At 49.3% G+C, this 13,257-nt stretch overlaps 1 protein-coding gene across 3 annotated transcripts in view; it reads left to right on the top strand.

Annotated features, from left to right (window-relative positions):
• LOC147103585 (seizure 6-like protein) overlaps positions 1 to 13,257 on the top strand; it is a 321,234-nt gene that overhangs the window by 295,087 nt on the left and 12,890 nt on the right. For all 3 annotated transcript variants that reach the window (XM_086012034.1, XM_086012033.1, XM_086012035.1), the window contains exon 13: positions 9,463 to 9,657. In XM_086012034.1, the coding sequence (XP_085868160.1) occupies positions 9,463 to 9,657 (195 nt within the window). The remainder of the gene's footprint in view (positions 1 to 9,462; positions 9,658 to 13,257) is intronic.

Raw genomic sequence — 13,257 nt, 5'->3', positions numbered from 1 at the left:
GCATACCCACTCCCCCGCATATCTGACATGGTCAATCAGATAGCACAATACCGGGTGTTCTCGACGATTGATCTGAAGTCGGCATACCACCAGCTCCCCATCAGGGCTGAGGACCGCCAGTACACAGCTTTTGAAGCTGACGGTTGTCTCTACCACTTCCTCAGAGTTCCCTTCGGCGTCACCAACGGGGTTTCAGTCTTCCAACGGGAGATGGACCGGATGGTCGACCAGAACGCGCTCCAGGCCACTTTCCCCTATCTAGGCAACGTCACCATCTGCGGCCGCGACCAGCAGGACCATGATGTTAATCTAGAGAAATTCCTCCGTACGGCCCAGCGGCTGAACCTAACATACAACAAGGACAAATGTATGTTTCGTACCAAGCGCCTTGCCATTCTTGGCTGTGTAGTGGAGAACGGAGTCATCGGCCCCGACCCCGACAGGATGCGCCCCCTTATGGAGCTCCCCCTCCCCCACTGCCAAAAAGCACTGAAGAGATGCCTAGGGTTTTTCTCGTACTATGCTCAGTGGGTGCCGAACTATGCGGACAAAGCCAGACCCCTCATCAAGTCCACCTCCTTCCCCCTGACAGCAGAGGCCTGTGCAGCCTTCACTCTCATAAAAGGAGATATTGCGAAGGCCACAATGCACGCAGTGGATGAGTCCATCCCTTTCCAAGTGGAGAGCGACGCTTCCGACTTTGCCCTAGCTGCAACCCTTAACCAGGCGGGGAGACCCGTGGCCTTTTTCTCAAGGACCCTCCAGGGCCCCGAGATTCGACACTCCTCTGTCGAAAAGGAGGCCCAGGCCATTGTGGAAGCTGTGCGACATTGGAGGCATTACCTGGCCGGAAAACGATTTACCCTGCTCACTGACCAGCGTTCAGTAGCTTTTATGTTTAATAATAAGCAGAGGGGCAAAATCAAGAACGACAAGATCTTGAGGTGGAGAATCGAACTCTCCACCTACAATTACGATATCTTGTACCGGCCCGGGAAACTCAATGAGCCCCCAGATGCCCTATCACGTGGTACATGCGCCAACGCGCAGGTCGATAGACTGAAGACCCTCCACAATGACCTCTGCCACCCGGGGGTCACCAGGTTTTTTCACTTCATCAAATCCCGTAACCTGCCCTACTCCATCGAGGAGGTCAGGACCATGACCAGGAACTGCCAAATCTGTGCCGAGTGCAAACTGCATTTTTATAGACCAGACAGAGCAAGCCTGATCAAAGCCACGCGCCCCTTTGAACGGCTGAGCGTCGATTTTAAAGGGCCCCTCCCCTCCTCCGACCGCAATGTGTACTTCCTCAACATAATTGATGAGTACTCCCGTTTCCCGTTTGCCATCCCTTGCTCAGACATGACCAGTACCACGGTCATTAAATGTCTGAATGACCTCTTCGCCTTGTTCGGTTTCCCTAGCTATATTCATAGCGACAGGGGCTCATCCTTTATGAGCGACGAACTCCGGCAGTACCTGCTCTCGAGAGGTATCGCTACAAGCAGGACCACCAGCTACAACCCCCGGGGGAATGGCCAGGTGGAAAGGGAGAATGCGACAGTCTGGAAGGCAGTCCTTTTAAACTTGAAATCTAAGGGCCTCCCGACCTCTCGCTGGCAGGAAGTCCTCCCTGCTGCGCTCCATTCCATTTGGTCACTGCTCTGTACAGCCACCAATGCTACCCCTCACGAGAGAATGTTCTCCTTCCCCAGGAAGTCCACATTGGGGACCTCGTTACCGACATGGCTGACTTCTCCAGGACCCGTCCTACTGCGGAAGCACGTGAGGTCCCATAAGACGGACCCCCTGGTCGAGAGGGTGAGCCTCCTCCATGCCAACCCTCAGTATGCTTACGTGGTGTACCCGGACGGGCGGGAGGACACAGTCTCCATATGAGACCTCGCACCTTCGGGTGCTCCCGAAACACCCCCCTCGCCATCCACCACTACCCACGCCTACCCCCAGTACGCTTACGTAGCGTACCCGGACGGGCGGGAGGACACAGCCCCCACACGAGATCTCGCACCTTTGGGTGCCCCTGAAACACTACCATTGCCATCCACCACTACCCACAACCCAACCCCGCTAGACGGCATGCCGCAGCCCCAGGACCCGTCATTGACCACCCAACCACTCAATGAGACGCCAGACTCAACGTTGGATGCTGCACCATCACCGCCGCCACCACGACGATCAGGACGGCATACAAGGCCACCTGATAGACTTACTTACACGAACCTTTAGTACACTTCACCCCGCCGGACTCAATTTTAAACAAGGGGTGAATGTGGTAAACCACTGTTGTTGTTGTTGTTGTTGATACACACTGTTGTACCTATGCATGCCTCAACATGTCTCGGCTGGCTCCACCCACACAGGCCCAGGTATAAAGGTGATTGACCTGCAGCCCCCTGCCTTCTTGGAACCCAGTCAACCACGAGAGGCATGCTCTGTTCTTTGCTAATAAAAGCCTTTAGTTACTCTCTTAACTCTCAGTCTTTTATGAGTAATTGATAGCGCATCAGACACTGAGAAATGCAGAGGATCAGAGGGACCTTGGAGTGCATGTCCACAGATCCCTGAAGGTAGCAGGACAGGTAGATAAAGTGGTTAAGCAGGCATACGGGATACTTGCCTTTATTAGCCGAGGCGTAGAATATAAGAGCAGGGAGGTTATGCTTCAACTGTATAAAACACTAGTTAGGCCGCAGCTAGAGTGCTGCGTGCAGTTCTGGTCACCACATTACAGGAAGGATGTGATTGCACTAGAGAAGGTGCAGAGGAGATTTCCGAGGATGTTGCCTGGGCTGGGGAATTTTAGTTATGAGGAAAGATTGGATAGGCTGGGGTTGTTTTCTTTGGAACACAGGAGGCTGAGGCGAGACCTAATTGAGGTGTACAAATTATGAGGGGCCGAGATAGAGTGGATAGGAAGGACCTATTTCCCTTAGCAGAAGGGTCAATAATCAGGGGGCATAGATTTAAAGTAATTGGTACAAGGATTAGAGGGGAGTTGAGGAGAAATTTCTTCACCCAGAGGGTGGTGGGGGTCTGGCACTCACTGCCTGAAAGGGTGGTAGAGGCAAAAACCCTCATCGCATTTAAAAAGTACTTGGATATGCACTTGAAGTGCCGTAACCTACAGGGCCGCGGACCAAGTGCTGTAAAGTGGGTTTAGGCTGGAGAGCTCTTTGTCGGCCGGCACAGACACGATGGGCCGAATGGCCTCCCTCTGTGCTGTAAATATCTATGATTTGATGAAGGTTCGGTGACGCCAGATGTTGACTTCTCCTGCTATAATGCTCTCGGAAGTCAATTAGCAACTAAACTACTTTGTGGGGAGAAAGCTGAAGGATAAACAGGGGCTATTGGGGGGGAGCCGCAAACATAGATTTAGAACATTTCCTTTCCTTCGCCTGTCTCCTGACTCCCGCTGTCCATTTGGAAGTACGATCAAATTCCAAAATACAATTGGACTTTCCCTGGGTTCCAAAAGCTGGCTTTTCAGCCAATCACATGCCAAAGACTTGAGCACATAATCTAGGCTGACACTCCAGGGCAGTGCTGAGGGAGTGCTGCACTGTCGGAGGTGCCGTCTTTCGGATGAGACATTAAACCGAGGCCCCGTCTGCTCTCTCAGGTCGACGTAAAAGATCCCACTATTTCAAGGAAGAGCAGGTGGTGTTCTCCCCCGGCATCCTGGGCCAAAGATTACACCTCAACCAACATCACTAAAAAACAGATTATCCGGTCATTATCGCATTGCTGTTTGTGGGAGCTTGCTGTGCGCAAATTGGCTGCCGCGTTTCCTACATTACAACAGTGACTACACTTCAAAAAGTACCCCATTGGCTGTAAAGCGCTTTGGGACGTCCTGAGGTCATGAAAGGCGCTATAGAAATGCAAGTCTTTCTTTTTATAAGGGGGCTCAGGAGACAATTAGTTGCGTTCATGGAGAGCAGGAGATTGAGAGGCGATTTGGGAGAAGGTGGGTAGGTGACGTTGATCTATCAGAAAAGAAACAGGCTTATTTACTCTCCTGAAATAAAAACAGAAAGTGCTGGAAACACTCAGCAGGTCAGACAGCACCTACGGCGAGAGAAACAGGGTCAACGTTCCAGGTCGATGACCCCGAGTTCTCACCTCCTCTTGAGTGCCGGGCTCTTTAGCCGGCACCCCGCTCCCCGGTGGACCAGCTGGGCCCCGGTGCACGCTGTGCTAGGCCCCTCCCCTTTAATCAGGGGAGGGAGGCCTGCAGTACCGCGGCGCGATGTATCGGCGCGCGTGGCGCTGCGGCACGTAGCGCCGCGATATTGGGCTGGAGCGCCCCAAGAGGGAGGGGGAGCGCTTCCAGTAGCGCCCCGCCTCCTGCTTGGGGCGCTACCATTCAATTTCGGGCGAGGGGGGTGCTAACTTTTTCGGGACGCTACTTTTAGCGCCCCGGCGACGTTAGCGCCCCAAAGGGGGCGCGACCCCATTTTTCCCCCTTAGTCTTATCCTGCTCCTTTAAAGACGGTGTGTGTTCAACAGGCAGGAGTGAAGAAAGAATGGAAAAAAAACAGTGTTCAAAAAAACCACTGGCTTCTGCAGATGGATAATTTTGGTAGAATTACCACAATTTGAGTTTTTGCTGCAGTCGCTGTTCAGTCAGGTCGGCCGCCTTCTAACACAGAATGGCTGGGAGTGACTCTGTGAAAAGGTTTCTGCTGCCATCTCCTGGCGCCTCAAAGGAATCGCACTTTAAAAAATTGATTCGGGGAGATTGATCCAGCAGCTTGTATTTCGGCAATTGGAGCAGCCCTTGTTCCGATAATTTCTTCAACTCAAGCGTCGTGCTGTGTTTCCCTTTATGGCACGTGCAGCATCTGTGACAAGTCGCAACATAAAGGAGGCTCTTCCTCAAAATAGTGGGATCTTTTACGTCGACCTGAGAGGTTTAGTGTCTCATCCGAAAGACGGCACCTCCGACAGTGCAGCATTCCCTCAGCACTGCCCTGGCGTGTCAGCCTAGATTATGTGCTCAAGTCTCTGGCATGTGATTGGCTGAAAAGCCAGCTTTTGGAACCCAGTCGAAAAAAATGTGTTCGGCAAACGTACAATACAATGGTGTTTAAACACATAACGTAGAATTAACAGCACAGAAACAAGCCATTCAAAAAAATTACTTAATTGCCTGTAAAGCGCTTTGGGCCAGGAATGAAAATGATCTGATGGCAGCTCATGGACGGAAAATCACAGGCTACATGCCTGCGGTTTTACGAGGTGCGTTTTCAGGGAGTCCCGCTCTGTGCTGGGATCTGCAGGTCTGTGCCGGTGTTTCTGCTCCACATGAGTCTCCTCCCACCCCCTCTTCGTCTCACCCTATCAACATATCCTTCTATTCCTTTCTCCCTCCTGTGCTAATCCAGCTTCCCCTTAAAGGCATCTACGCTATTCGCCTCGACCACTCCGTGTGCTAAAGACACAGAGCGTCTTCTGTCAGTAGCATTGCCGACATCCACCATTTTGTGAATGAATCGCTGATTCGCACTTTCGTTTTTAAGTGTCTGCGAGTCATGTGGAGCAGCGGAAAGACTTAAGTGATGAAAAGGCAGCCCCGAGCACTTCAATAATAGAGGGCCACGACTGGGTTTTGTAAAGTTAGCACATCAAATCGGTTAACTGCAGGATTAATTCCGTGACCCTTTGTTCTCAGTGCTGAGCTACATTCACAGGGAGTTTTTTGGGGGGTCTGAGATGGGGCTGCAACAGTGTAGGCCCGATTCTCTGACCTGGGCTACCTGCAACCTGCAGGTTCAGTGGGTAGAACTCCCGCCTCGGTGTCAGAAGGTTGGTGGTTCAAGTCCCACTCTAGAGACTTGAGCACAAAAATCTAGGCCGACATCCAGTGCAGTACTGAGGGAGTGCTGCACTGTCAGAGGTGCCGCCTTTCGGATGAGATGTTAAACCGAGGCCTCGTCTGCTCTCTCAGGTGGACATAAAAGATCCCACGGCACTATTTTGAAGAAGAGTAGGGGGGTTCTCCCCGGTGTCCCAGCCAATATTTATCTCTCAATCAACATCACAAAAACAGATTATCTGGTCATTATCACATTGCTGTTTATGGGAGCTTGCTGTGCGCAAATTGGCTGTCGCATTTCCCACATTACAACAGTGACTACACTTCAAAAAAAGTACTTAATTGGCTGTAAAGTGCTTTGGGACGTCCGGTGGTCGTGAAAGGCGCTATAGAAATGTAAGTCTTTTTTTTAATGGCAGAATTAGCCATTGTACGGAAGAAAGAAAGGGCTCGTGTTTATAAAGCACCTTCGGGGCATTCCAAAATGCTTTACACCCATTGGATTACTAATTGAGTTTCTCGGCCTGTGTCTGCGAATCACTTCTGCTTACATCTAAAATTTTAATATTTTCATCTTTGTCCTTCTCAACTCCCCATGGCCTCGCCCCTCCTCTAGACCCACAACCCTCCGAGATCTCTGCACTCCTCCAATTCTGGCCTTGTGAGCATCCCCGAATTTAATCGCTGCACCATTGGCGGCCGTGCCTCCAGCTGCCTGGGCCCTAAGCTCTGGAATTCCCTCCCTAATCCTCTCCGCCTCTCTACCTCTCTCTCCTGCTTTTAAGACGCTGATTAAAGCCTACCTCTTTGACCAAGCTTTTGGTCACCTGCCCTAATATCTTATGTGGCTCGGTGTCAAATGTTGTTTGATAATTGCTCCTGTGAAGCGCCTTGGGACGTTTTACTATGTTTTAAGGCGCTATAGAAATGCAAGTTGTCTTTGTAAACCATACACTGCAGCCAGTAATGAAAATGATCTGATGGCAGCTCGTGGACAGAAAATCACAGGCTGCACGTCCGCGGTTTTAAGAGGTGCGTTTTCAGGGAGTCCCGCTCCATGCTGGGACCTGCGGGCCACAGAATCTTTCCAGGATGGAACATGACAGCATTGCCATCATCACCCAAAATCCACGCGAGGCCAAATTTATATTTTTTAAAAACCTGTTTCCTTTGGAGTTTAGCCTTTCTCTGCGCTTTACACCAAAGGAGCTGACGTAAGAAAACTGCTGGGCACTTGGTCTAAGCGTTAAACAAATCTTTAATCAACTGTTTTACAACATGGAGGTCTAGTTGTGTCCTTCACTAGTTCCTGTTAAAGAATGTTCTGAGCAAGCTGGGCCCGTGCCTGAGTATTTATACTCCCTGGACAGCGCCACCAGCAGGCCGCCCAGTATTAATTCATAAGTCATTTTCACATGAAAGACAAGATTCATGTCAGGAGCCATATGTCACTCTGTAACTATCAGAGTGTGGCAGTTAGCCAGAACCAGGCCATTTCACAATCTCTGGGACTGTAAGCAAAAGACTCCCCCCCCCCCCCCCCCCCCCCGCCCCCACCTCACCTTTGATTAAAACCACAGTATAAGCCATTTAATTGGACAAAGGTACGGAGGCCAACGGTCGCTGTTCCAACCCACTGTTGATTCCAGATAATGTGCGAGTGTTGACAAGACAGCCAGATGGCCATGGGTTTGGAGTCCCACGGCTGCCTGTCATTCAGATTTAACTTCCGTAGTTGTGACCGGTTTATCCAGATGGCGAAGCGGATTGTGGCACCTTGGAGAGGAGGGAAGGAAATGAGACTCCTGTCACGTCCTGTCATTCTTTGTGGCTGATTATGCGAAATGTTGGCATCATGCATGAGGGAGCCTGTGGCCTTGTTCACCTTGCTGTCACCACTGTGTCCCTCAAGCTCAAGGGGGGGAAAAAGTACAGAGAACACTTGAACTAACAAGATTATAAATCTGAAGTAAACAGGCCTCTTTTTAAAGAAACATCTAACAGTGTTTTGCTTAGAATGTAAAAGAGAGAGCCAACTTTCGCAATGTCAGATGGGTAATATTTGTGTGTCAGCCGTGGCTCAGTGGGTAGCGCCCTCGTCTCTGTGTCAGAAGGTCGTGGGTTCAAGTCCCACTCCAGAGACTTGAGCACAAAAATCCAGACCGACACTCCAGTGTAGTGCTGAGGGAGCGCTGCACTGTCGGAGGTGCCGTCTTTCGGATGAGACGTTAAACCGAGGCCCCGTCTGCTCTCTCAGATGAACGTAAAAGATCCCATGGCACTATTTTGAAGAAGAGCATGGGAGTTCCCCACGGTATCCTCCCTCATCAACCTAACAAAAACAGATGATCTGGTCATCATCACATTGCTGTTTGTGGGAGCTTGCTGTGCACAAATTAGCTGCCGCGTTTCCCACATTACAACAGTAACTACACTTCAAAAAGTACTTCATTGGCTGTAAAGTGCTTTGAGACATCCGGTGGTCATGAAAGACGCTCTAGAAATGCAAGTCTTTCTTTCTTAAAGCCACTACCCAGTGCCGTGTGAGCAATACAGCAACTGGTTGAATTTATAAACACCCCCTATAGAGTAAATGTCCCACAGTTTTGAGGAGTCCTTTAAAGGAAGGGAGGAAAACCGCAAAGTGGAGGGGTTTAGGCAGGGAGTTAGGGCTGAGACAACAAAGGTGGAGCAGAGGGGGGAGGGCTATGTGCTGGAGGACACAGAAGGTCCGGGCTGGGACAGAGGGCTGGAGGAGGTTGCAGGGGTAGGGTGGGGTGAAGCCATAGATGGACTTATAAACAGGAAGGAGGATTCTGAGTTTGATGAATTGGGGAACAGAAAGCCAATGGAGATTGGCACGGTTGGGCTGATAGGTGAGGAGAACTTAGTGTGCGACGGGATGTGAACAGCAGAGTTTTGGATCAATTGGAGTCTGTATAGGCCGGAGTACTTGAAGCCCTCGGAGTAGTGGTCTGGAGGTAACAAAAGCTTGAATAAGGGTTCAGCGGCATGGGCTGGAGGTAAGGGCAGGTGATGATGGCAGTAAGTGGTCTTAGCGATGGATAGGATACCGGGTGTGAGGCTCAGCTCAGGGTCAAGGAGGAAACCGAGGTTGCACAGCTTCTGGTTCAGCCGCAGCAAGCAGGTAGGGAGAAGGATGGAATCAGGATGGAATCAGGGGTCAATAAGGAAAAAGAAGGAGGCCCTGGATTGGGAGCGGAGTTGAAAAGGAGGAGAAGCCATTGCTGGAGATGTGCTGGCTAAGATGGGACAGATAGGAATAAGTAAAGATCCTACGGCCTTATTCGAAGTAGAGCAGGCGAGTTCTCCCCGGCGTCCTGGGCCAATATTTATCCCTCAATCGACATTACTAGAAACAGATTATCTCGACATTATCACATTGCTGTTGGTGGGAGCTTGCTGTGCTTGGCTGCCATATTACAACAGCGACTACAGTTCAAAAGTACTTCATTGGCTGTAAAGCGCTTTGGGACGTCCTGAGGTCGTTAAGGCCGCTATAGAAATGCAAGCCTTCCTTTCTTTCTTACTCGTCCCTCTTGCCTGTGATACCCCTTTGCCAACCATCTGAAATATTTCCTCCCTCTTTGTTGCAGCCGAGGAGTCCGTAGCGTGCGACAACCCTGGACTACCAGAAAACGGTTACCAGATTCTGTACAAGCGGCTGTATCTGCCGGGAGAGACGTTGACCTTTATGTGCTACGAAGGGTTCGAGCTGGTTGGGGAGGTCACCATCAGATGCATCATAGCTCATCCGTCTCACTGGAGCGGGCCACTGCCTTTGTGTAAAGGTAAGGCCTCATTACATGTGGCCTTCGGAGGGCGGTACAAGTAAACCCGGAGGATCACCTGTGCTGGCTCTGGATTCCCAATATTGGTTGCAAGCCTCCCCGGGCAATGGAGCAGTTGGATTGGGAGATTTGCCTATAACTTCCAGGGTCCAGAGTCAGTATGGAAGATGGTACAGTGTAAATTAAGGCTCCATTGTACGGGAGTGGGCCGGATATCGGCTGGGCGGTGGGTGGGCTGTGTGCTGTGCCCTGATTGAGGTGTACAAAATTATATGGGGTATAGATAGGGTAGATAGAAAGGAACTTTTCCCCTTAGTAGAGGGGTCAATAACCAGGGGGCATAGTTTCAAGGTAAGGGGCAGGAGGTTTAGAGGAGATTTGAGGAAAAACCTTTTCACCCAGGGGGTGGTTGGAATCTGGAACTCACTGCCTGAAAGGGTGGTAGAGGCAGGAACCCTCACAACATTCAAGAAGCATTTAGATGAGCACTTGAAACGCCATAGCATACAAGGCTACGGACCAAGTGCTGGAAAATGGGATTAGAATAGACAGGGCTTGATGGCCGGCACGGACGCGATGGGCCAAAGGGCCTTTTTCTGTGCTGTATAACTCAGTACTGGCCCCGAAATTCCGTTCTCTACAGGTGTGTACGCGCTGTGTACTCACCCGTAGGGCCAATGGAAGTGCCCGTTTTAGGCATGCACTGCGCATGCGCTGGAAACCGGAACTTCCGTTCTCTGAAGAAAGGGGTTCGCAGGTCAAACGTCTGCGCCGGAGAGGCAGCGCGTACGCCTGGAACTTCCGTTTTTTTCGAGGTTGATGCAGCCTGGGTAAGTCGGTGGCAGCTGTGCCTGGAAAAGTAGGCGCAAGGCCTGCTTTTAACAAGGTAAGAGGTGATAACAGTGAAAGAAATTTTTTTTTAACCCTTATTTATCATTTTAAAATACTTTAAAGAAAGCTAAGTTTATTTTTAGCCCTGTTAAAAACTAATTATTTTTTTCAAAAATTTAAATTTTTGTTTAAAATAGTTAATTTATGTAATTTATAGTCATTTTAAAAATGTGATTTTTTTTTAAATTTATTTGAAGTTTTACTTATGTTTTGAGGGTGATCTCTATTCATAGATTTGACAGGCCTTCCTGTCAAATCTATGAATGAAGCATTCCCTGCTCCGATTGACTCTCCATGGCCCACGTGATCCCAGGGACGCTGCGCACCGGCAGTTTGAGGAGGCCCATCAACGGAATTCTACGCCGGCCCAGAGCATTACGGTCGGCGCGGTTCGTTTGTGCAGGTCAGGGGCTTATGCCCACGGGAAGTCTCCGACCGGAATTTCTGGGCTAGACAGACTAGATGCGGGAAGGATGTTCCCGATGGCGGGGGAGTCCAGAACCAGGGGTCACAGTCTAAAGATAAGGGGTAAGCCATTTAGGACTGAGATGAGGAGGAATTTCTTCACCCAGAGAGTGGTGAACCTGTGGAATTCTCTACCACAGAAGGCCGTAGAGGCCAATCATTAAATATATTCAAGAAGGAGTTGGATATATTTCTTAAGGCTAAAGGGATCAAGGGATATGGGGAGAAAGCAGGGACAGGGTACTGAATTTGGATGATCAGCCATGATCTCATTGAATGGCGGAGCAGACTCGAGGGGCCGAATGGCCTACTCCTGCTCCTATCTTCTATGTTTCTATGACTCTATAAAGAAGGAGTCGGTGTGGGATGCATGCCACTTTCACGGCTGGGCCTCATTTACTTTAATTTGATGAGCTGCCAATGTGAACTGTGCTCCTTAAAAGGCAGCTCGCCGGACTGGAGGGCGGAGAATCCACCAAGGTGGCCAATGTTGCACACAGCCCACAGCAGAACCTTAACGGGGAGGGGTGGAAGCGTCAGGAGTAAAAAGGAAGCATCAGTTTTGAGCGGCAGTCAATATTTTTGCAGCTACCTACAGTAGCAGGGACGTTACATGTGGAAGCCTCAAATCCCACAAGACTCTTTTTTTTAAGACATATCTTTATCTAGGAAACAAGCGACAAAGCTTTTAAATACTGGCTCAACCCCAAAAAATAGGTGGAAACTCAGAAACAGCCTTGAACGTTAGCCAATGGTATGTGAAAACAAGTAAACTTAAAGCGCAACAGGACATGAGCTTATAAATTAAGCCGTAGGTGTTATAAATCTCATCATCAAGAAACTACTTATGAAATAACACTGGACGGCCAGCTGGTGGCGCCGTCCAAGGAGTCTAAATACTCGGGCGTGGGCCCCAGCTTCCAGGGACATTTTGTATGACAAGGAGCTAGTGAAATACAACTAGACCTCCGTGTTCTGAAACAAGTTGATTAAAGCCTTGCTTTATGCTCAAACCAAGTGCGTAGTGAGTTTTATTACGTCAGTAGGTACAGGTAGACTACCCTTTATCCGGACTTCCGAAAACCGAAACCCTCTAAAAACCGAAGGTTTTTTCGGTCAGCGTAAGTCGTGCGCACGACATGACCAGAGTGGCGCACGACTTACAGGCCTAGCCGGATAAGGGATAGTGTAGCATTTTTGAAGTTTTACTGAATGTTTTCCTTACAAATAAACTGTACTACAGTATTTATCCCTGTAACTACAGTATTTATAGTCGTTATTTATCCCACCCTTTCGGATAAGGGATAGTGTATCCTTTATCCGCACTCCCGAAAACCGAATTACCTCTGAAAACCGAAGTGTTTTCGCGCACCTTCCGAAATCCGAAATTTTCCTAAAACCGAAACACGGCTGGTCCCGAGGTTTTCGGATAAAGGATAGTCTACCTGTATACCTAATATTCCTTCAGTAATATTGCAGAAAATAAACCAGAAGTACATTAAAGTACAAGAGACAATGCAAGCGTTAAATGGACTGGATTGATTGTCTGGGCTTTCTGGGATCTCCTCTCTCTCCCCCTTGAAAACTTTATCTGGTGGATTTTGCAGTATTTTGGAACCTACAATGGACATGGGCACAACCACTTACACTTATATCATGCACACTAACATAGTGGAACGTTCCAAAGTGCTTCATAATATGGGCGTGGCCTGAAATTCAGACACCAAACAGGAACATAGGAACAGGAGGAGGCCATTCAGCCCCTCGAGCCTGTTCCACCATTCAATGCGATCATGGCTGATCTGTGACCTAACTCCATATACCCGCCTTTGGCCCATATCCCTTAATATCTTTGGTTAACAAAAATCTATCAATCTCCGATTTAAAATTAACAATTGATCAAGCATTAATTGCCATTTGCGGAAGAGAGTTCCAAACTTCTACCACCCTTTGTGTGTAGAAGTGTTTCCTAATTTCACTCCTGAAAGGTCTGGCTCTAATTTTAGGGAAGGGGAGAAAGAGTTAGGGGGAGGTGGCTGAAGAAACCAGCAAAGAAAAAGTCTTTGAGGAGGCTTTTGAAGGTGAGGAGAGAAGTGCTAAGGAAGAGGAGTTTAGGGAGAGATTGTACAATGCTTACCACAGTGTTGTAGTGTCTCCTGACCATTTGGCAATGGAAGCAAGGATCAATGAAACATCCAATTGACTACTGAAGAAGGTTTGGATCTCTCTTTCTCTTTCCTGCAC

This window comes from Somniosus microcephalus, chromosome 19, assembly GCF_052327205.1.
Source record: "Somniosus microcephalus isolate GS21.2 chromosome 19, FLI_Smic_1.0, whole genome shotgun sequence".
NCBI classification, from domain to species: Eukaryota; Metazoa; Chordata; class Chondrichthyes; order Squaliformes; family Somniosidae; genus Somniosus; species Somniosus microcephalus.
The sequence above is the reverse complement of the archived record's forward strand: the minus strand, read 5'-3'. Positions and strand labels throughout refer to the sequence as shown.